Below are 25,260 nucleotides of genomic sequence, written 5' to 3'. Positions count from 1 at the left end.
CAAGTTCAGTAATCCATTCCATTGAATTGATATGCACGATGCAATAATTAAGACTATCTAGACCATCAAATATATTGTTGATATAGTAATCCACATTTACACTGACCATGGAATGAGTGTTCTGTTAAATGTATTTTAAAATTATATTTGTCAAGTTATAATATTGCAGATTTTGCAAAAACTTAAAGGATATATAATCACTAGCTATAGGGCTGGGACAAATATTGAAATTTACCTTCAAACATTCACTAATAAAAATGTTCGAAGCTTTCAAGTTGCAGTTTTTCTTGTATTTATGCATAAGTTTTATCTTTCTAAACCTGTTTAATCAGTTTGTAAACATTTGGAAAGTGCATAGCAACAGTACTGAATGATGCGATTGATTGATTGATTGATTGATTGCAAATGGGCGTGGCTGCTATACTGTAATCATGTATAGGTAAATACCAAGTAATGGCTAAAAGAACATTTTCCATGCATTGTCTATCACTTTATAACGTTTTTTAAGGTTACAACTACGATAGCAACCCAAACTGAAATGGTTTAAAAGTGGGCGTGGCACACGAAGATCGATTGCGAAGAGACGAACATTGATTGTGCAAGATGAACAAGCAGCTGCAATAAGGATAACAATGTTTATTTGTAATTCTTTCATAGACTATGAGTGCATTATGAAGCTTTAAAGGATACTTTTATAATTCAAAGTTTACTTAAAGGGGCAATGCATTGCAAATGTGTTTTGTTGCAAAGCCATTCAAGGTTGCATATTATTTCGTGTACAATAAAATCATGTGTCAGTGGATGGGAGAACAATCATAAAAACTATTTGCTGTAAAAGGAATAAACAAGCAACTGGGAAGTAATTGACACTACACAACAACTTGTGTTCATGTATCACAACCAGGCGAGTTGTAACAGCAATGTTATTGTGTGAAACAAAATGCTTCACGCCTTCTACCATAATGTATTGCTTTTGTTACAATAATATACAGCCCAGGGGGCATTCTAAGCTAGCTCACCTGGCTTACAATCATCGTATATTCAAAGACATGTGATCCATAACAATGACGTGTTTTGTTTATGATTACATCATAAACTTGAACGGCTTCACGTATAAGTAATTCAAGATGCATTACCCCTTTAACTTTTGCATGGTAAGGCCAATTTTATTGATAATAGCATTTCTGATATTAGATGCAGGCTGGCAGGAATTCAACGAAAATCAACAATAAGGTGACCACTCAATTAGGCATTGTAGCTGCTGCTGTTGCTGCGGTTAGGCAAGAAGTACATCTCAGACCCAAGTGACATTGAGCAGCAAAGAAATTTAGCGTTAGGTTACACTTCTCTGATGGCATCAGTAAGCCAGTCAGTAGAAAATTATGAAGAAATTCTGTAGAAGTTGAGCATTTTGGGGCATATTTGGGGATTGATTCTACCTAGCCAATGCAACCAAGTCATCTTGAAGGATGGGTGAGGCTGGATTCTGCCTGGGATTCTGGGTGATATTTTTTGGCGGAAAAGTATAAATCTTTATTTATGATCCGACAGAAATGTTGTAGCATCACCTAGCCGCTTTAGTAATCTGCTTATTCCCTTGATTTTCTAGCTCTTCAGTTTATAATGTTTGTAAAGACTGCAGAATTTTTTTGTGATTATGTAAAACTTATATGTGTTCTTGTCATCAGCCAAAGCACATACAATATTATTTTCTAAGCAGCATAAAGTGTATCCATACAAGCCCACCAGACAACTCCAACATTAGTCTGTTATGTGATGGGCATGTAGACACTTTGTAGTGCAGTAGAAGTGGTACATTCGACTTACGGAACTATTCTTGATACGCTACATAGATGGGTATGATTAAGCAAAGCGATTGAAGCAGAAACTATTTTGCTCCAAATCAAATCTTTCAAATTCTTGGTCGCATTAATTTTATTTTAATTGTCGTGTATTAAAAGTTTAACAGACCACCTGCAAGGTACTCAAACCAATCTTGCAAAAACATGTGACCTTGTTACTAGAACTTTGCGGTTGTTTAGGATTGATGGGGAATGGGATTAAATACATTACTGAATCTGCTCCATTTTTTTGTCATTGAGGTGGCACCTTGTAGGCCCTGCTGTAACAGGCAAGTACAAAGAAGGTTACAGAATGGAATACTCCTAGATTAGAATCAATTGGATATGAGAGGCCACAACCACCATCAGTGAATTTAAGGTTGCTGTGTATTTTTAATTTTAAACTCAATGATAAGTAAAATACACAAAAGGTTCTATCACAAAAAGCATTGCCTTGCTATACCAATATATTAAGCCACAAAATCTAGTTACGTCACATCATGATGTAAGACAAAGAACCGGAAGTACTGCTATTACACTTTACAATAGAAAGGTGAGATAAATAGTGAAAGTCTAATGTGCAGGTGGCAATACCAAGCTCTCCTTTTCAACTTCACAGTGTTCCAAGATTACTTGAACATTCAGCTGGAAAACAATAGCAGAGCTGTTCTGTAGTTGCCTGTAGCTCAGCCTGTAGCTCAGCCTATAGTGCTTCACACTATCAAAGCTCATGCTTCATTCATATGCACTGAAGTAAGATTAGCTCAGTTTGTTTACAAAGCTGGGTAAGCAGTACCATGAAACAAACAATGGTATCTACATTACACATTCCTGAATTGTTTCTCCACCTGGTAGAGGTAATATTTCATGCATATCTTGCCAGTGGCACCATCACAATTGTTTTTCCTCATGATTTCCTACCTCTATCCACTGTACTGGACCCTTAAATGTATTCAAACTTCCAAGAAATGTACTTAGACGTGCTTTGACCACTGTAATGTTGATTTACAGTCTCTTTAACTGACATTCTCGAGCGTTCTTCAACACAAGACCAGCATAAAATGCACTAACTATCTCCCATAGGCTGCAAAGCAAGTTCTTACCATGTTTCAAGTTGTTATGGTATAGATATGACGTGAAACTAAATCAAATCTAGCTGTGCATGGACACTTCTGTTGCTGCAATGGTACCTCAAAGTTTCTTTGTCTGATGCGTTATGATATAATATAATTGACTAACCACAATACACTAAAATGTATTATATCTACTAAACCTGACTAAATCACATGCACCATTAGTAGCAAGGATTGATAATTACCAAAGTGTTTTTTTGCCATTTCAGTGGACCGTTAAAATGCCTATGGCCTTCTTTCTTGTACACAATATCACTGTGTATTGTTGAAATAATTCATACAAAGTTGTGCGTATATGATGCTATTGATGCATGTGAGTTATAGCTTATCATAATTGTGATATGTTGTTGCATCCTACAATTGTGAAAGAGGCAAAATGTCACAATTGCTCAGCCCTACACATGTACATAATTTACACTTAGTACACATTATGCTATGCCATTTTGATTTTATTTGTAGTATTTTTATGATTTTGTAAACACTAACAGCAGCTGTGACTTCAATGATTTACTGTTATGAATTCTACTGCAGTATACTTATCATCCAATAACCAACTTTGATCCAAAGCATTGAGAGCAACAGACACTGGGACACGTTATACATGTAGATGTAACACAACCATAGTGGGCACTAGTTTTAAATAAAGCCGAGTGTCATTTAATTGGCACGTGATTAGGATTCGAATCTTGGTAGGTTGATCTGGGTTACAACCGTTTAGCTGACCTTTGTTTTTCTGCTGGATTGAAGATATTGTTTTTTGATTGAACTGTAACTTGAGATGTCTTTATGATGAAAGATGGAAGTTCAACAATGAGGCCATGCGAACTGGCCAGTGTGTATTGGTTGGAGAAAGGAATAATTGTTGGCATTGGTTGTTGCAAGGAGAAATGAAATTTGGTGTTATTGTATCAGCAATTGTTGTGAAGAAGTGGAAGATACCAAAGTATGTCAGAGTCTCAAACTATATGATCAGTGTTCATTATGACATGCAGAAAACTGGCCCAAAGGGTAGTTATAAGCTACATATCACAATGTGTTAGAATGCGTGTCTTACATAAGTCTAGTGAGTGAAGTATTTATCTCTCCCGAGCATAACGTGAATTTATAAGACTACTAAGACCATCAGAATGATTAAGTCTGCTATACCAAGAAGATGTCACGAGTAGATAGAGGTAGAGATGACATTTGAGCTGGTGACAGTTAATCTGCAAACTGTGGTATAGTTTTGCTAGTATTTACTGCATTGTTTTTGTGCAATAAAATAGTGTTGCTCTATAGGTAATAGTAGTAGTGTATACATGTAGCTAGGCACAATAATGCACTTCAACAAGTTCTCAAAAGTATGGAGAGTCTGCAAAAGGATGGAACTTGCATTTTTGTATGTATATTGTTTGGAACTGAAGTGGTTCATTGGCCAAGTTATTGTTTGTAACTTCATAGTTACATACATAGGCATGCAATTTTGTGAAACTCTGTTTGGTAAACTACAGCATCAGTCACTACTGTTTTTAAAACATGAATTAAGTAGTAGTACCTAGGAACTGTGGATCACTCTAACATTGGGTTATTTTCGTGCATGAAAATATTCACAGGTTAAATTTTCATGGGTGCCTGGTACCCACAAAAATATTTTAACATGAAAGTTTTGTCACGCTGAAATTAAAACAATTGTGTATTGCTGATTTATAGACTATTGACTATTTTACCGTTTTTTATTTACATGTACAACAAGGAACAACACCTACAGCAGTAAGCAAGCCCACACCATGCTAACAAGTTGATCACGTGATCGGTCACGTACAGCTGTATGTCCAAAGCCTACGTTTGAGATCAACTGTTGTGTACGTGGATATCTTGTATATCATCGACTATGGACTGCAACAGTTGGTGAAAATCTTACCTGCACACGAGAACCTACAAATGAGAGTAATAGATATACAGTAGCCATTATAAAAGACGAAAGTATTATTGGACACATCCCTTGGAAATGTCACGAGTTTGTTTGCTGTTTCTTCAAAGAGGAAGTAGTATTACTTGTTTAATAACTGGAACACGGGTGGATTTACCACGGGGTGGGATGGACACTCACGTGCTGGTTAAAATTAAAACATGTGCAAAAAATCCAATGTTTGTTTATATTCGCATGTTAAAGTTTCTTGGATGTAGCTAACCTTGAAAATTTATTACCGTCGAAATTTACAGTATCTTCTTAAGTGCATGGATTCTGATAAAGTTGTTTTGTATAGCTGCACTTATATGTCTATAGTATTGACATAACTCTGGTATAGCTTATTAACTAAATTGTGTATATTTTATCTAATTGTGTAGATACTGAAGTGATGATAGAGGCATCTTCTACAGATATATTATTAAGTTCAGTTTCTTTAGAAGAAACAGATTATGAAACTGTAGCCATTAGATTACCATGTAAGGATTTCTTGTGTGCCTTTACAACCTTGAATTATCTTATTTTGAAGGTCCTGAAGTAGTGATGGAGTCACCATGTGAGGATTTCTTGTGTACTTTTATGTATGTAGTGACTCTGATTTGTCGTATTTTGTAGATTCTGAAGCAAGATCAGCTACAAGTGAAACATTGGCATAGTAACCAAATCAAGACACCAAATCTTCAGAACCCTTAGGTAAGTAAACTAATCTATGGTACTCCACTATACGTAAGTGTGTTAGAATATTTTAATGCTGACTTTGTTTATTATGTTTTGTTTGTATAGAAACAGTGTATACTTTATAGGTGATTTCCCTTCCTCACATTAGGTTGGGAAGCAATAAAACCCGGAATAACGGAACAGCGAAATAACGGAATAAGCGAAAATTACATTCTTAATATTTTACTACTATATATACAGTCTATAGCATTTATACAATACTCACCTCGTAGCAATTCCACAGAGAATCACTAAGGCGATCCTCAGAGCGATCTTTAAATAGAACTAGCACAAAACTAACCACTCTAGAATAGTCTAACTATGCTAGAATACTTTCTAATACACTTTACTACAAAATCGCTACAACACTATTATAAGTTCTTTCTGCTACAGCTACTTATACCAGCCATCACACACGAGCAACTGCCCGAATTTATTAGTGACAACATTCCATCCTAAGAAATCTTCTCTGAAATAATCTACTTTGGCTAACCTGTTAGTTATCCATCGCCAAACAAGCTTAATGTAAATTCAAAAGGTTAAGTGCTGTATTTAGCTGACATCACTTTGTGCAGCTTGATTCTAATAAATCCGAGCAGTTACTCGTGTGTGATGGCTGGTATAAGTAGCTGTAGCAGAAAGAACTTATAGTGTTGTAGCGATTTTGTAGTAAAGTGTATTAGAAAGTATTTTAGCTTAGTTAGATTATTCTAGATTTGTGCTAGTTCTATTTAAAGATCGCCCTGAGGATCGCCTTAGTGATTCTCTGTGGAATTGCTACGAGGTGAGTATTGTATAAATGCTATAGACTGTATATATAGTAGTAAAATATTAAGAATGTAATTTTCGCTTATTCCGTTATTCCGCTGTTCCGTTATTCCGTATTCCGGGTTTTATTGCTTCCCCATTAGGTTGAATAATCAGCTCTTCACTATATAAACAGTGTACACCTTAATTTGTGTACTAAGTAATTTAATTAAAATTCATGCACTCTGATACTGTTTTCCCACAGCTAGTCTATAACTTTATATCATTACTATGCAAGTAACACTTGTAATGATTGAAACAGATACCTAGAAATTTACCCTACAAAAAATTACATGAAAGAAAACATTGAGTGTAGATAACATTCATGCAAGTATTACATACTTGTAAAACATAATCCATAGTTTGTTGTTCCTATCCATTCCCAGTAATCAGTAACTGACTTACTAGTTGATGTGTATTCCGCCTACTGAAAGAGCATATCTATGTTTAAGTCTTCACCATACAATACAGTATGATACACAATATGGTACTTTTTTTCTATAAGAATCCTCGGTGTAATTAAACATGTGGGCTGTTAATAAATCTTCATCGTCAAGTACCAGCTATTATCCCTTTATACAGTTATAAAAACTATAGTGTAAGAGTGTACAAAAGTGGTAAGCAACCCAAAATGCAAGCATTCATATTAAACTTAATTAAATGCATGGTGGCTGATCAAGTGTTTGTTAAGACTCTAGGAAAGTGGTCAACAACCGAGCTGCACTGTTAAATTGCATAAAATGAGACCTGCCTTTTTTTCCATGGTTGTACATCAAAATATCGCTGCACAAGCATGCTATGGTAGTACATGTTTAGTAGGATATAATCCCTCTAAAGTGGCATCTAAAAACCATCATAGAAATATCATATCCAATGAAAGTTGCCTTTACAGAATAGTCTTACTCCATTCAACATCAAGTACAGCCTTAAAAAACAAGAAAACAACCAACAGGAGGCTGTGTATAGAATTGTTTTTAGCCAAAAACCTTTAGTTTTTGTTTGCCTGCCTCACTGCCTGACCACAGTTGCAAAGCTAGAGGCTAAACGAAGCAGCACACGGCCACCATTTTATACCACAGCAAAAAACTCATAGGTGGCATGTGCTTTTGGGAATCTAACGTCCTGTGCTTTTCGTTCCTTTTATCTTCAACTAAATGGTTGTTTTCTTCTTCATACTAGGAAACCATGCTAAGGCATTAATTTTTCTTGGAAAAGCATATTTAGTTGCCATTAGAAGAAAGAATGACACCAGACTTAATAGTTTCGTCTGATCATGGCCTAGACTTGGGTTCAAATACAGTGCATATAGTATTTAATTGCAAACACAAATAGTAGCTACTTAATTTTTCTATCTACACTGTACTTATGTACACATAAGTACAGTGTAGATAATCTATACACATAATATATACTATAATCTAATCTATACACATAATATCATTATCCTTCTAATCTATACACATAATATCATTATTTTTGTTAGTACTGTAAACTAGTGTTATTAAATTGTAAGGCACAACATGCTAGCTCTATGTATGTACATGGGGTATATGTGTATTGTATGCTATTGATTTCATCTAATATTTTCCGTGTAATACTGAAAAGTCTTTCAATGGGTACATACACTGTAAAAAGCATCACACGCAAAGATTGGGTTGCTAGTTTAGCCAACAGGGAATATATAGTTTCCAGAACTTAAGTGGATCCTTCTTTTGTGGTGAGCATGGTAACAATAAATATTCTTTGACCGTCAAAGTGGTATAATGGTATTAGAGGATACTTTCTCACTTATCAAATCATTGATAAATGCCAGTGGCGTAGCCAAGGCAGCATGTGCCCACCAAAATTTCCCTAGGAGAGCAGCACCCACTTGCTTTTGTTATTATGAACAAGAGCCAAATAGTGCATACCTTTGTAGTGCGATATTTTTGTTGTAAATCAGTAGTTGATATTGATATAAGTTCAATAATTACATCACGTGACCCAGGTAGTTACAGTGCTTTTATTCAATGCACATCATCACGTGATCCAAATTTTAGGCGGGACACAAGGAAGGAGGAATCCAGTCAATTATTTTCGCATCTGGAATATTGAATTGTGAGCAACAGCACAGATGTTCTTTTGTTGGTGGGGTGAAGTGACCTATTACAAGTAATAGACAAAATGGTGTAGTAGGTTGGAGGTGAATAATTGCAATTGGTGGTTGAATTAAGCCATACGATTATGTCAAGAGTCAGGCTGTAGTATAAACAGGTACAGATGAGTTAAAGCTTAAAGGAGGGCAGACAAGGAGGTGCAATAAGTTAGTTTCAATTTCTAGCTTCTATATCATTCATGCAGTAGTATTAGACTAGTGAAATAAGCTGCAGGAACAGCAGCGTAGCGTATTACTAGCTAGCTAGATACATTTATGCACTTTTGAAACAGTTTTTAAACCAAATGTATGTAGAGTCCACTAAGGATGGACTCGCATTTTGTGCTAGTTAGTTGCATGGAGTGAAATGTATGAGTGAGTAAGTGTGCCCACCCATCCGTGGAGGCCTGGCTATGCCACTGGTTATCGCTTATGGTCAAAGATTCATTTGATTTATAATATTATTTTGGTGGTAAAAGTATTTGAAGTAATCGTAAGTATTTAAATACATTAGGAAAGTATTCAATTACTAATACCTGTACAAATACATCCAGTTTCTAAGCTACAAATACAATTACAAATATGATTTGCTCAAAATTTGTATTTAAATGCAATTAAATACAAATACTCATGTATTTGACCCCACGTTTGGATCATGCATCTGAACTATTAAGTACTGTAATAACAATTACTTCGTTTTCAGCTTCCTGTTACACAGAGTATGAAAAATACTACAAGAAGAACCTCTGCAATCAATCCAGTCACAACAGAAAACTTGAACGATTCCTGTTACAAACATATAGAGAAGCCATCACGGAGTGTTACCATGAACTGACATCTTGCGCTGTTAGCAAAGATAAATGGGATACTAAGTAGGACCATGAAGCATGTTTTGTATGTTCTGCAGTACAGGCTGTATGTCAAAAGGCACCTGTCAGGCTGAAGCAACATCAAATAGCAGTGAAAAAAAAAGCAGCCATAATCTATTGAGTTATACTTGTCTGAAGGTATCAGTCAGTCAATCATTCAGTCAGGCAGGCAGCACCACCCCATAGGCACATTTAGCCACTAAAAGCCAGCTAGGAATTTTGCAGATAAAAATTAATGCACATGGTCCTTTGTATGCCATTGTATTGTATATGACATTTGGCTCATAACTGAATTACTCATGATTGTATGTCACTGATCCCTACAACAATGTAGACCACATAGCATAATTTATTACATATTTGTGCACAAAACTGCTCTTCATCAAGAATTTCAGTCCTGGAACATATAAAGTACCTTTAGCTTTTGGGGGCTGTGCCCCCCAGATGCCCCTTCTCCATGTGCCCGCTAATGCACCCCCCTTGGATCCATCGCTGAAATTACACTGAATAAATTATTTTTACAATTTTGTAGCAATCTGTTGGAAGTATTTCGGGTACAGTTACTTTTGGGCTTGGCCAAGTCACCATGAAACTGTTTAGAGTGTTGTTTTTACCAGAAAAGCCCAAAACCTTAATATATGTGTATAGTACGATACATATCTCTTAAATATTCTGTTTCCCCCACCATAGCAACAGTATGGTAGTTATAGAGATTACAGCAAAGAGGCAGAGTGTGCCAAATATTCCTACTAGTGAGTTGATATACTACACTTTGTTACTCTCATGTACAACATTTTCCCCTTCAGTTTATTACCCCAATATTGTCATCATGTTGATCACTATGGTTACCGGCTGTTTTATGGTGTCCACTCACTGGATGGCTTACTATTTGCTTGTGCTTCACAAGATCAGAATATTCACCTATTTGATACTAGCAGTGGAAAATATTGACTGATGAAAAGTCTTCTAGCACCAGAAGTTGGGTGGAGTGTATTAGATGTGTGTTTACAGTCTGTAAGTACTGAATTCTCTATAGGGAGACCTGCTAGTTATTTTTCCCATTAAAATGACACATGTACCAGTGTATTTTTGGAGTATGTTAGCAAAAAACAGTGTTCTTCACATCGAAATAGTTCATAGAACTACTGTTACACTGTGAACTATAAGTTTTTATTCTATAGCCCAGATCAGTGCTATTTGGTCTATTCCACTTGGTCTATAGAAGGTATGTACCAATTTCCACACAACCACCATTATTGTTTGAAACTTTTCTATCCTTCGGTGTTGATATGTAATCTCCATGACAACAGCCAAGAAGATGGCCACTTTGTTCCACTGGACCTCAGGTAAGAACTCAAGCCACCCTGGCCTAGCTGTTATAACGTTCCATTCTGTAGGCCTGATTGTGAGGGTAATTTTGGAGTGTTTGCTGTGAAATTTTCTTGCGATGGTTGAGATGTACTAGCAGCGTAAGTGATACATCCAACTTTATAGTGATGTTATCTTCTTTCAATTCATTTAGTTCCAACTATGGTTGTTTGTATATCCACAACAGAGAACGGAATGAACTAGGATTGAGGGTATGTGTACATGTTGTATACTGTATATTGAATATATTGTAGTGGTGTCCTCAGTTTTAAGCACTGTAGTCATTTTTGGTGGGCCTAGTACAGAGAAACAGCATTGTAAAAATCTGCCCACCTAATGTACGTAGCCACCAGCTTAGGAAATATTGGCCCTAAGACTTTAATTGCATGTATACCATCAGCAATCAATTTAGAAACAGACCATTACATGCACAGTGTTAGCCTGCTCTGGTATCAAACCTCAACTATCTGGGGAGAGGGGTGGGGTGGGGTGGGGTGGGGTGGGGTGGGGTAGCATGTACAGTACATAGTAAAAAATAGTACACAAACTCTCCGTAGAGTTGTAAAGTGAATACCATATAGCAGGTAATTTTTAAAAGGATTTATTTTTAGATATTTCAAAGAGGCTCTTCTCTTTAAAAATGAATTCCTAAGACCTGCTGTTCTTCAAAAGTGAATGCACCTACAATTAAAAGCTTTCGTTATTTCTGTTCCAGGGAGATGACCGATATTTGATCACCAACTCAAAGGACCAGACCATCAAGTTGTGGGACCTGAGGATGTTCAGTGGTTGTACTGGAATTGAACGCACCAGAAAATCAGTGTCACGTCAGTACTGGGACTATCGGTGGCAGGATGCTCCACAAAGTGTACGTCTTATTTAAGTTGTGTTCTTGTTAAGATGGAATGGGCAAGTGTATTTTGGGATGCTCATTGTGAACAAACAAATCATGCGTGCGGACCCCAGCTCGAAATATTGCACATGTACCATGCATACATGCAACCTACAGGATCTCTTAAACATGCATGTTCTCAGTATTAACGTACATGCATGTTTCATGTAACATACATGGATTTCGGACACTTTTCCTACATGTTACATGTTTGTGTCAACATGCATGTTGTAACATGTACTGATACCAAATACTGGCATGCGTTTAACATGCATGGTGTATGTAGTTGCCAAGTTACGATTTGTACTTATAATCTAATGACCAAGTGTCAGTTTTCATTGTGGGATTCTACATGCATCACACCAATATGGTACATGCATGTCAATGGAAGATGGTCATTGCATGCATGCATGTCCCCCTCACTGTAACATGCATGTTGCATGATACATGCACCTCACATACACCCATGTTACAGTAAACATGCATGGAGGTTGCATGGTACATGCATGTCAGGGGGGGGTAGGACATTACGTCACAATAATTGCGTGACATATTCGTACTGTACATTTTGCCATAGGTTTTAGTTCTAGTAAACCATGAAGGTTAGCGTTGTGATTCTTTTCGGAAATGTAACTTCACTAGTGTAGAAGTCATTTTATCTACTGAGCCCCGGTGAGCCCCAGCGATATGATGATGAATTTTGCAATAGCGCATTATTTAGAATAAATGTTTATCGTAATTTCAGGTACCTGTGTTATTGTTAGCTGTATTCTTACTTGTTAGTAGTAAATACAATCGAGTTTGGCATCTACAATGATGCAAGTAGCTGGTACGTTAGTTTTTCATCATTTAATTATCATTGGAATTCAATTAAATTATGCAAAACTATACGCGTTGTGACATCATGTCCTACCCCCCCTCCCCTGCATGCATGTAACATGCACAATATTTCGAGCTGGAACTGTATTGAGTCTCAAGCCTCAATAATTAAATTTAAATCAATTGTAGTGAGTTTGTGTAATTGGGGGAGAGGGTGGATATAGACATTTTCAGTTTAGTGAGTAGCGATCATGGCATAGTGTTCTATTTGGGTACATTGACACTATTGTGTTTGTAAGAGCCTTTAAGTGCTATAATACTCTTCAGGCAAGGGACAAAATTTCTGAATGTACAATATAACTTTAGTTTATACATACAGTAGGACCTACATTATCTGAATACCTGTGTACCAGTTCAATTATAAAAGTGTTCAGATAAATGAAGCCCATTCATTTATATAGAATTCTGTTCAACTACTCTAATAGAACATACACTTACTCTAATAGAACGTTCACCTAATGACGAAATACTCTAATAGAGCAGTCGCTTATACTGTTCAGATAATCAAGGTCCTATTACAGGGTTTGCCATGAAATTTTATGAATAAAGTCATCCTTTTTTTACACATTTACAGGGAAATAAGCCATTTCATTTTAGGGCCTAAGGTATACAATCAGACTAATTACTGATGATGTAAGCACTGGAGTACATTCTTCTGTGAAAATACTCCAAGCCTCAATATAGGCTCAATACATTTTTGACCATTTTTAAAACTCTGTGGTTGCGTGTATATTCCAATAAACAGTGTACTATTAAATAGACCAAAGCCTACTCTACACACTGGTGGTGGTCTGGGATTAATCTGTCAAGGCAATCTTGTGTAGTGAAGCAACAAAGTTAATTGGTTTTTTGAACTAATAATGTTAGCAATATTGTGATTAGTAAGTTTGCTTCTACCTAAAGTGTTAATTTTCATTACAAAGAAGAGTCCTTACCAGTTTATTGTACTTGGTTGTACTTGGTAAACCTATCTCTTTGCACAAATCACATATATCAGTAACACTTTTTGACCAAAAAGCCATGTCAGCATTTATCACTTCACTACTCAGGATTGCCTCAACAGATTAATCCCAGACCACCACCGACAGATTAATCCCAGACCACCACCATGTAGGACAGGCTAATTTGGTATATTTACTAGTATACTGTTTGTTAGGATATACGGTATGGTTACACAACCACAGAACTTTAAAAAGGGCTAAAATGTACAGGAGCCTATAGGAGTTTGTAAAACACGGAATACGGATAACAGAATTGTGGAATAGGCAAACCTTATCTTTTGCAGATTGTACAAATAGTTATATGCTCTCTAGTAATTATACTTTATTTACACTTTGCAACAGCTCTGCATAGCACGCCACGGCGATGGATAAACAGCAGCTGGGCGAGCATTAAATGGGACAATCACACAACCAATCATCCTAGAGCGATCTACCTTCGCTAAACTTACTTATCTATACTCCTTAGTTGATATACTACAAAACGCTAAGACCTAGTTCTATTCTTAGGTCAAACTAGCTGCCCTTCATGTGCATACAACCGAATTTATTAGAGTCACACTATTGAGTTAGTGGAATTGACTTGAGTGGAGTTCAGTCTTGAGTTCAGTAGAGAAGCCCAATGGTTGTGTTTGTCTTTAAATGGATTTCAAAACTGTTAAGGTAGATTGTTCTACGGTGATTGGTAGTGTATTCGTTCCATTTAATGCTTGCCCAGCAGCTGTTTATCCATCGCCATGGTGTGCCATGCAGATCTGTTGCAAGGTAAATAAAGTATAATTACTATAGAGCATATAACTATTATGTACAATCTGCAAAAGATAAGTTTTGCTTATCCCGTTATTCTGCAATTCTGTTATTCTGTATTCTGTGTTTTACAAACTCCTGGACTCTATTGAGGTTGTGGTATTTTGGTTGACATAATGTACTCCAGCAATCAATTAAGAAACCCTACAAAGTTAATGAATACTACGCAAAATGAAAAGGGCCATTTCATCCCTCTTATAATGGTCTTCAGCTATCCAAAAATTCACATTTTTATCATTTCCTGGGAACAACGGGGTTCAGATAACTGGTCTACTGCTAAATACACTATGTCATAACAATTTGTTCCCCCGTTCAGTCAGGAAGTGTGATAAACTAGCTGGTGATGCATCAGTGATGACATATAAAGGACATCGTGTACTACAGACTGCCATCAGGTGTAGGTTCTCTCCCACAGTGACTACTGGAAATGTGAGTGATTATCTTATAACTGTTGTACGTAACCATTACTCTCTCCTTAGCGATACATCTACACTGGTTCAGCTGGTGGCAGTGTAACAGTTGAGTATGCCCTGGCTGTATTCCTAGTGCTAATTGAAGAATGGTCATTTCCTCGACCACTTTCATTTTATCAACCATGCCATACGTATATCTAGTTTAGGGTCTGGCTATGCCAGGCCACCATATATCCATGTAATTTGTCACAAAAAATGTGGTGCGTTTCTGTAGAAAAGTCATGTTTTGAGATAGGCACACTTTTCATTCACATCAATCATTTTATATTGGCTAGTTAGTTTCTTATGTCAGTGGTTAAGTATTGTGTAACATTTATCAGTTACGATTTCTCGTAGTGTATGATATCTTAACTGGAGAAATTGTAAAGAGACTCAAAGAACCAGGATCAGTATCCTTAAGTGTTCACTGTAGAATGTTATGTAGTTACCTTTTGAAGTTGTCTTGTTGTATTCCTTGACTTGTGTCACAGCAAGTTCTGGTCAGAGACGCTTCATGGCACCCTTATCGTCCTGAGCTTGTATCAGTATCGGTGAGTTAACATGAATCTTGTCTTTCTCTGTGACTCTTTGTTGTTGTTGTTAGTGGGATGGTATAATGAGACTATGGGATACCAACCAGCAGGATGTGTTGTGTAGTGGAGATTCATGTAGAAGCCATGACAATGAATTATAAGTAGTTTTGAATAAATGTAATTTATTATTTGTTTATATCTGTATTGTACAAACTTGTATGTCTGTTTATTTAGTAAGTGTGAGTGTGTACAGTTTTATGATATGTAATACAGGAACAGAAGGATACCATCAAGAGTTAGTAATAGTAGGGAGGCTTGATACCATTATACTTTCCTCTGATCGTTGTATTAGAATATTTTGTTACTGTTAAATTTGATTGTGGGATTTGACTGAAGGTCTAAATGGCTTTCCTACAAGAACTTACAGCAAACAAGAATAAATTGAGGCACGTTCATACCACGTGTACAACTGTAGACGGAAAACAGGTACCATATATATGAGAGTAAAGCAGTTGTATAATAAACATTCGTCCATCTGTCCATTGATTTTAGTACGTAGAAGAACGGAGACAGGATGGGACGACGGTGGCTACTAACACATTGGGATTTTGTCCCGATAACTCTCCTGACAAAGTGGTGGGCGTGGCTACCACCGGACTCTTGGTTGGGTCACAGGACGTTGCTCATGACTGATCTTTTGAAACATCATGACATCACTCACGTGCTAAATGTTGGGTGTGGCATTCCAAATGCTTTTGAAGATGTAAGTTGAAAGGTTACAAAAGTTCAGTAGCTATATTGGATAGTATCAAGAGTTTATAATATATATATATATATATTATGTACTCTTGCACTCCGAATCAATTCTCTGTTTCCCATCCTGCACCCAGGCATATTTTCATGTGGGCGGGTGGTTCCATTATGAAACATTGGTAGCTTTTCAAACCATCAGAATTGTATGTCCCTTGTAAGCCAAAGTTTTCTGTATGTGTAGTTGTACTACAATTCCGTAAAGCATTGTATTATTAACAATTTCAATATGTACATTGAAAGAGAGAAACCATCATCAGAAGAAAACGTACCGGCAATAAAAAATGTAATAGACTCGCGCAACATGCGACCACAAAGTGTACCGTGTAGATAATACTGTGGGCGTGGCAAGGTAAAAACCTAACGAGAAAAACAAAAACTAGCTATTGTATTGCACTAAGAATTATAAAAAACTTGTATATATAATTGTGCACCACTCCTTGTAGTTTCTTGCTACAAAAAATTCGCCAACAGCTGCAGATACTCTGTATTAAGGCCTATTGCCCCGGCAGAAATGGACAATACATTTTCCGTGCGTCCACCTCTGCTAGGCTTGTTATGATCATGTTGCCAGTGACTTACTTGTTAGTTGTCGGTGCATGAGGGTTTATGCACAAAATTTACAATGACAAAGGATGAGCTCCACCTTTATTTGGTAAACAGCTTTTTGAAGACATATGTTTTCAATCAACATTGATAAGATCAATTCAAGTCCTTCACCGGTCATAATTGCAGACCAAAGTTAACACAGCCGCACTGCAGGCATGGTCAAGCACCAATTGCAACAGTCTAACTACAGGTAATTTACTATAGAAAACGGAAATTTGAAGACGTGATCATGACAATCAGAAGATACAGCGGCTCGAAGCAATAGGTGACAGACAGTTCCACGGCCGGCAGCAGCTCAGTGTATGGTAGATTGTGTGATATGACATGGCTGAAGGCGGCCCTTTGTATACCGATAGAGAGAAACTGCAGCGTAAGTTGTGGGCGTGCATTCTTTGTGGTGTTTGGTTTAGGCCAAGAGACAATACCGTGGCATATGTTACTACGTTTCCAGGAAAAAGTAATTTATTATTATCAGCTTTACCAGTTAGGCACTGGAGGTCGAATGCAGAAGGCAGAGTGTTTTTTTGTTGTTGTTTTTTTAAATGGTGTCTTAATGTGCGCACATGATTTTATAGTGCCACGCCCTTAATCGCAACTCGTCTATAGACCTTATTCATTTAGAACAGTAAGCGCCCTCTGATGTCACGCAAAGCCATACAAGGGTCCACATTCACCATGACGATAGTGTTTTGGACGCCATTTTGAGTTCTAAAACTGGGCGAGCACGACCGTTGCTATCATGTTACCATAGTTATGGTACTGCAAATGGCGAATTTGGCGAAGAATTGTGATGTTACCATGGTTTAGGTACTGCAAATGGCGAACATTGGCGGACAACTCCTTCGCAACGGGTTATAAGCGCTATGAAATTAATTCAGTGAATAAGGTCTATACGCGAGCATAGTTAGCGCCATTAAATTTTATTTTACGATTCCTGGCGGCATACCGTATAGCCTAAATATTTCGAGGTTCAGCAATGTTGCTAAAGATAAAATTCTCGTGGATTTGCAAACACTCTATGGAGGTCTAAATATTTCAAGGCTAAAATTTTCACTGATGACCCCCGAACCCTCGAAATATTTAGGTTATACGGTAGTAGGGGTATCTATTACAAGGGAGTGTCACGTAGGTACGCGCTGTAGGTAGATCTACGACCGCGGTCAAAGTCTTGACTGGCCAAAATTTCGCTTTGACATGTGACTAAGCCTTTTTCAACCTTTGACCGGTGACTTAGCAACGATATTTCAGCACTTTTCGATTGTGGGTTGGAAGCTTTTACCCTTGACCGCTGAATTGGCACAATTTTGGTGGCCTTTGACTTAGACTTTGACCGCGGTCGCAGATCTACCTACAGTGAGTGTCTGTGTGTCACCCCCTTGTATTATCTATGTTGGCGACAATAACCTCACTTCTAGCTATACTTTAGGGATCATACAGCTGTTTTACGTCAAGAATTCTATTTTTAAGCAGTTGATCATGAGTGGGCACGTTATGTAGCCAAGGTGTGATTTCCAGCTAATTTTTCCCTATATCATGCTCACCCAGATGGTTAGAGATGTCACAACTTCAGAGACCTCAACCTGGAAATGCACTTGGAGTGAGACTTGAGGTTAAAATGCGTAAGATTTACTTACTTAGGTCTTGTCTAGTAGGAAAATTCCTATTAAAATTGCAAAATTTGCAACTTCCTTTGGTTATATTCAGTTATAACTCTCCATTTTTAGCCATTAGAGCATCCATTTTTAGCCATTAGAGCATCCATTTTTAGCCATTAGAACACTGTTTAGTGCTTTGCCAAGAAGTTTGAAGTGAAATCAAATACATTAGAGCTTAATTTTCCGGGAATTACAATGCGTGAGATGGAAAACCATGCGTGAGACGACAATCCAATGAGTGTGTCTCACGCGTAATGCGTGAGAGTTGAGGTGTCTGCAACTTAACTATACTTTGTATGTGACTTCTTTGTCAATGGATGATTACTACTGCGTTTTGAGGAAGTTTAGGTTGTCAATTGTTTGGTGTCCGTAGACGAAAACTCATTTTTGGAGCCCAAAATCGTGCTCAATTGATGCAGCGACAAGAAACCTACCTCACCAATCAAACTACCAATGCTTATAGGTGAAGGTTTACTCATAGAGGAACATTGAACTCCAGTATTGCGATAAAGGATGTAGGGTTCTGAGAGTTATGCACCTATCAATGTGTTGCCCCACCCCCCCCCCCCCTCGGGCATATATGGGGCTATAGTGGGGATTTGACACAGCTGAATGTCAAATGCCCCATAGTAGGGCAAACCTATCGTGTCAAATCCCCACTGTTGGCCCCAGTGGCATCACGGGGATTTACTCGGGATTTGACATAGCATAGAAAGTTACAACGATAAAATACTTAAGTGCTTAATGAGCAATCGTCAAATGCCCCATAGTGGGGCAGCAGTTTCGTGTCAATTCCCCCTGTAAAGCCCCACTTACGCCCGGGGGGGGGGGGGGGGGGGGGCAACACATTGATAGGTGCATTACAGCTCATAATGCCGAATTTTGCAGATATTTTGATCGATTTCTACCCCAAGAAGGCAATGGAATTTATTGCCACTGCAGCTGTATTCAAGTGAAAGTTAGCCCAAAATGTAACAGCAGTTAGCAAATTATTTTTGAAAAGAAGTCAAATTTTTACATTGGAAACCCTACATTTACCAGCACTTTTGTATAGAAAACAACCTCTGTAATCTGACACCTCTGTACTCTGTAATCCGACACAAAATATGATTCCCTAGACTTGGAAATACATTGTTTTCGACTTTTGTAATCCGACAGAGAATAAAAGCAGCATTAAAAACAATCACAGAAAATATTTTTAAGCAATCCAAACATTGAATTGGTTGACAATAATAGAAAAAGGTGTAATACTTGCAAATTCTGAATTGATCCATGTTTAAAACATTGTGTGATCTGTTTTACCTGTAATTTACTCCATAATCCAACATAATTCTAGATATTGTACAATGTTGGATTATAGAGGTGACTTGATAATCTAACAACATCCTTAATCCAGCAAAATTTATGGCTCCTATTGAGTGTTTGATTAGAGAGGTTTGACTGTATATATCTGTAATGTTTGAAAAAGAAAAAAGTACAGTGGCACATGTAAATCTCTAATTATACTAAGGATAAAAGGAAATGTAGTTGAAATTATGTCATAAATAAACAATGTTTGAGAAAGCTACAAGGCCTATAGGGTTGTACACTTACCTGGATTGTTGTACGAAGACACTAATGTTTAATAATTAGGCCTTTTCATACTGGGAATGAATAGATGTTTCGTTCTATGTAGCAACCATCACAAAGTGTGGGTGACCACATTCAATTCAAGCTGAAAATGACGGATGACCATGCCTACTTAACAAGCAATGTAATTGAAAATCGCTAGTTATCACTGGAGGTTCAATTAGTTTGTATTTTAAATACAGTTGGATCTGCAAGAATCCAATATGTTACCTGATTTTAGAGTAGAACGCATGAAATGATATTTATGAAACATAAAAAATCCGTAATTTTTAAAACTATTGTTTCACTACAGCATAGCTCAGTTAGAAAATCCCTACATTAGCATGTTATAGCAATCATTTTGTTTAATGCCAAAGTAGGGATTATCCCACTGAGCTATGCATATAATATTATGCTGTAATACCATCATTCATCCCTACATTAAAAAAAATTTAATATAAAAGTTTGTTTGATTTTTTTGTTATACCATACAGCTACACTCATGTGACTGTTCTGTTAGGATGACTCCAGTATCTTGAGCCAGCCTTTCACCTACTGGGGGCATGTCACTATATCATATTTTTACTGTGCAAGCATTATGAATACTACTAGACTAATAATAAGGGGTGTGGTTATCGTGATCACGTAAGTAGAGTGTTAAGAGGAGTAGTCTCAGTGCTAGATCGCTATCATTCCATTAATGGGTATAATCTCGATCTAATCATGAAATTACAGGTATCTACTTAGCAGAAGTGTTTTAAATAGTTTGTGGCATCTAAATGTACTGCTCAAGGAAAGTGTTGATATGGTAAATTAATGCCTCAATATGGTTTCATTGCATGAAGAAGAGGAAGAATAGCCTGATTGAAACAAAAGAAAAGACAAGGCACAAAGGGTACCCACTCTTTGGAACCCTGAAAAGCACATCCCACTGGTGAGTTTGATATTGTGGCATAAAATGGTGGCTGTGCATTGCTTTGTTTGGCCTCCAGCCTTGCGACTGTGGTCAGGCAGGCAGGCAGGCGGCCAGTAAGCTGGACTTGAGAGTTACTTGTATCAAACCAGTCCTTGTTATTACATAACAATGAAGTTAATGGGTTTGGCTGTCAGTTTTGTATTGCTGGGGGCAGGCCCTCATCAATGCAAAATCCTACATACAATATCCCCCGAAATGTTGCTTTGCTGTAGAGATGTATCAATGTAACATTAGACGTATATACAACTACCCTATCGCACTATTGATTCTTGTACTTACATTACAACAGCTATATATATATATTATCATTTGGCATGAGTTTGTAAAGCTGTGCAAGTTGCTTTGGTTGGTTTAAAATAGACGGTATAAAGGTGAGGTGGTAATGGACGAGTCCATGTGGGTGAAAATGTTTAACATTCAGAGCAGTCCATGACCCTGCATTCTTTAGTAGTTTGCCCGAACGTATACATGTTCAAAATTGTTCTGGGTTTTGGAGTATGGAATGATTCAATGATGACACACTTTTTTCATAGACAAGTGTTAAAAGCTAGTCAAACATAATTGGTACTTGGCACCATGTTTTGCATTTGTGTTGGACCAGGCACCACACAAAATTGTGCACGGGTAGCTATGGGGATTCAGAACCACTGTGATCTAGCTGTCTGTGGTTAATGATCAAGTACTGTCGGTGAATTAGATACTATTCCCCTAACCAATACATTTGTCAAAATTGGAGCTGCAAGGTCGAAGACTGGTAGGCCTGTTATTTCCTTTGGCACCGGAATGGGGAAATGTCAACCTACAGTACATGGCCAAACTCATTACTAGTTGTGGTATGCTATTAGTTTACAGGGGAATTGGTCCAGTCCCTATTAAGCTGTAGCATGAATCGAGGGTAGTGTATTCTTCATTTGGGATGTATATAATATAAATATTGGCTTCACTCAATGCTACCGTGGTAACAAAAAAATGATTTAGGCTGTGGACTTAACCTAGTTAGGTATTCTTGTCATTTGGTGTTGAATATCTGGAGCAGTGATGGTATGTACGTATATAAGGAAACTTAAATTATATCAACCTTCTTGAAATTAGGTTTGGGTGATGGGGAGTCATCACCCAAACCAACATAGGTAAAGTGCTTGGTCAAGTCGGTATGGATAAGCATATGCTCAGAATGCAGATATTATTTGATACTGGTAGTACTGTTGGTGTGAAACTACTTCCTGCACTAGACCAGCACCACAGGCCATTCCTATTAGGTAACTAAGCTATCTTGACACAAATGGCTCAGACCACTAATCTATTGTATATGAAGAAGGAGAAACCACCAAACATATCAATGGTTGCACCCATCCACCCATCCCAGAGGGAATGGTTGCAGCTTAATACTGCTCTTCCGACACTGAGAAGGGGGAGGTACTACCTTTTACACTACTTTCTGAACATCCCAGGTTTGTGCATAACATGGCAAAGGAGGTCTGGGATGGAAAACTCCCTTTACAAGCCTGTAAATCAGAGGGTGTTGGCCAACTGTGTAGCCACATCAACTTTCTTGTGAACTGAGGAAATTGCTGATTGATAGGCATTTACAGAGTTGTACTTGTACTCCTTGTAAACATGTGCTAGGACGTTAGCCACCTGCGCTATAGAACCACAAAAAGGATTTGAATCCTTTTCAGAACAACAGTGGTGGCACTTAGCGAATAAGTAGTCATAATTATTTGTTTGTTTTTGTCCTCCAGTAGCTAAGCATAGGCTCTGTAGCTTCCTCCAAAAGCTGCTAACTTCTTTTTCTCTCCCAGAGATGTGCCATATAGCTAGTTGTGGGAGCATCCCTGTTGACCATTATTTTGGTTTCTGATGTTATCAGCCTATCAACATGTGTAGAAGTGTGGGATACCAAGATTGGGATCTCCACACTGGTGCTACCAGCACTATGTTAGCTTGTTGATTCTGCATCTGAGTGAGTGTCCTGCCTACCAGATTCCAAGGTGGGTTGGAATACCCCTTGATGTGGGTCCACACTTTAAGAAATGCATCTGTCACTTCTGCAGATGGATCTGGTCACCAGCTGAAGTAGTGTGGGCACTGGGCAGAGAGACAAGTTCACTTCCAGTGCACCAAAGGTTTCCTGTATTCTGTAGAATATTAAGGGATACAGCTTCAAGTCTGTCCTGTCTGTCTGCAACTGTGATTCTTCATCCGCTGGTGTTCTGACTTCCAGGGAGGTCAGAGGTGTTTAGCTGTGATGTGTATGTTTCTTTCCAGACACCATATCCTTTGTCAGATTGACTTGAGACTGTTCCCCCCAGATGTGCTAGTGTATTGGCTCCGCCATCCTCAGACTCTGCTTGAATGTGTTTTATCCTGGTAGGAGGGAGTTGTAGCTCCATATCGATGAAGTTGACTGTAAGACCCAAAAGCTCTATGATATGATCTGGGGTGAGCACAGACTTTTCTGTGTTGATGGTGAATCCCGTGGGTGTACCACAGCTTGAGCCTGATCCAGAGCTTGTTCCTTGGACTCTGCTATGAGTAGGCCCTTGATTATCTGAACACTATAAATGACTGTTCTATTAGAGTATTTTGTCATTAGGTGGACGTTCTATCAGAGTAGTTGAACACAGCTTTGTGTATAAATGAATTGGCTTCATTTATTTGAACAAATTCATTTATCTGAACACTTTTATCATTGAACTGGCACACAGGTGTTTGGATAATGGAGGTCCTACTCTATGTAGGGCCACTAAAATTTAATTATATGTTTCTGGTTCCCTTCCTGGTCATTTTTTTGCTAAATGAATTACATAATTACCATACAATAATTTGAAATGTTTTCATGTCTTGTAAACACTTTTTTTATACAGATGCACTAACTGTATACATTTCTGTATAATTCCATGCTGTCAAATGTAGTGTACCACATCAAAAAGTTGCAAAAAAATTCCTGGTCTCACCTGGTCAATTTTGGGGAATTGGTAGGACCAGAAACATATAATTAACTTTGCACGGCCTAGACAATTATTTGGATCCCTCTCTGCAGCCAATGCTGGTTTCAGAGTTTTCATGAACACCCACAGAGGCTGAAGGAGAGAATGGGTGAAACAGATTTTTGCTGGAATTTAAATTGTAGGTACTTCTGAGGTGATTGGTATATTGGAATTGCACAGTATGCATCCTTTAAGTCAATCTTTGCTAGCCAGTCTCCTTGTCCCAGCAAGTCCTTCAAGGTGTAAATGCCCTCCATTTTGAATCACCTACAACTGAAATCTGAGTTATATTTTAATAAGATGGGCCATGTATCTTCCTAACATGATCATATGATGCATGGATGCACTGCAAATCAAAATTTGAATAAGCATCTATATGCGGCTGATCACCGTAAAAGATGCCAGTGCCTTCAAAGGATAAAAAATACAATACCGCAAACTCCAGCCCAAACAGGGAGGGTGATACTTCTCCAAAGTTTGAGTTCTCCTTGACAGGTGCCTAATTCACCTGGGAGATGACCTTAGCACTCTGGATGAACTGAGCTGTTTAGTGCTTTGAGGTTGATAATTGGCCTTTTTGTCCCCTTTAATAGGATACTTTTCCAATTCATTATCACACTATCTGAAATGGTGTGTGCTCGAGTCATTGTTGCATGTGTTTTTCTGGAATGAAATTCCCTAGCTTGTCCATCTTTTTGGGCTTCTCCCCTCCTCATGTCAGCTTGTGAGAATAACCCCCAGCTGTTGGAGGGACCCGGTCAAAAAACAACAAAAAAAAACTTAGACATGCCAAGGATGAACCTCATAGCTTTCACTTGATCCAACAGTTGTTTTTCCAAAATACTAAAATTAATACTCTGCTTCTTTTATCCCAGATATCATGTGGTCTGCTCTTGGCAAGTCCAGCCATGTCTTAATCCAGCACTCAGATTCAGTACCAACTGTGTACAGATACATAAGTATCAAAAAAAATTGCAGTGTTTATTGAGCATTTGTTGGAAGTTTAACCTTTATTGCTTGTAAGTGTGATATTCAATTGGGTGTTGGGGCATGAGATTTAAGGAACTAATGAAATGACAATTGTACCACAGAGTAAGGATTGAAGTGTCCCAAAATGTAAAAAAAAAAAACCATTGTGAATACTTCAACACATACGTAGGTTGATCTGTGCTTGTCTGCAGTGTAAACATGGTTCTATGGGACTTTACTTCATGTATGGCCAGCACTGAACCAC

The 25,260-nt window shown here is 37.7% G+C and overlaps 2 protein-coding genes across 6 annotated transcripts in view; both read left to right on the top strand.

Annotated features, from left to right (window-relative positions):
• Positions 1-14,913, top strand: part of LOC136264587 (uro-adherence factor A-like) — a 31,142-nt gene extending 16,229 nt beyond the window's left edge. For both annotated transcript variants that reach the window (XM_066059356.1, XM_066059357.1), the window contains exons 10-21: positions 5,303-5,401; positions 5,452-5,478; positions 5,538-5,615; positions 10,140-10,201; positions 10,256-10,463; positions 10,631-10,674; positions 10,760-10,795; positions 10,847-10,918; positions 10,972-11,029; positions 11,533-11,685; positions 14,710-14,822; positions 14,873-14,913. In XM_066059356.1, the coding sequence (XP_065915428.1) occupies positions 5,303-5,401; positions 5,452-5,478; positions 5,538-5,578 (167 nt within the window). In that variant the 3' untranslated portion in view covers positions 5,579-5,615; positions 10,140-10,201; positions 10,256-10,463; ... (5 more) ...; positions 14,710-14,822; positions 14,873-14,913. The remainder of the gene's footprint in view (positions 1-5,302; positions 5,402-5,451; positions 5,479-5,537; positions 5,616-10,139; positions 10,202-10,255; positions 10,464-10,630; positions 10,675-10,759; positions 10,796-10,846; positions 10,919-10,971; positions 11,030-11,532; positions 11,686-14,709; positions 14,823-14,872) is intronic.
• LOC136264585 (uncharacterized) overlaps positions 1-25,260 on the top strand; it is a 174,580-nt gene that overhangs the window by 31,100 nt on the left and 118,220 nt on the right. For 3 of the 4 annotated variants that reach the window (XM_066059351.1, XM_066059350.1, XM_066059349.1), the window contains exon 1: positions 17,012-17,167. The exons of the other annotated variant lie outside the window; for it this stretch is intronic. In XM_066059351.1, the coding sequence (XP_065915423.1) occupies positions 17,122-17,167 (46 nt within the window). In that variant the 5' untranslated portion in view covers positions 17,012-17,121. Of the gene's footprint in view, positions 1-17,011; positions 17,168-25,260 lie in introns of those variants that run through there. 4 annotated transcript variants of the gene reach the window in all.

The sequence above is a fragment of the Dysidea avara genome, chromosome 8 (genome assembly GCF_963678975.1).
Source record: "Dysidea avara chromosome 8, odDysAvar1.4, whole genome shotgun sequence".
NCBI classification, from domain to species: Eukaryota; Metazoa; Porifera; class Demospongiae; order Dictyoceratida; family Dysideidae; genus Dysidea; species Dysidea avara.
This window is presented reverse-complemented; position numbering and strand designations above follow the sequence as displayed.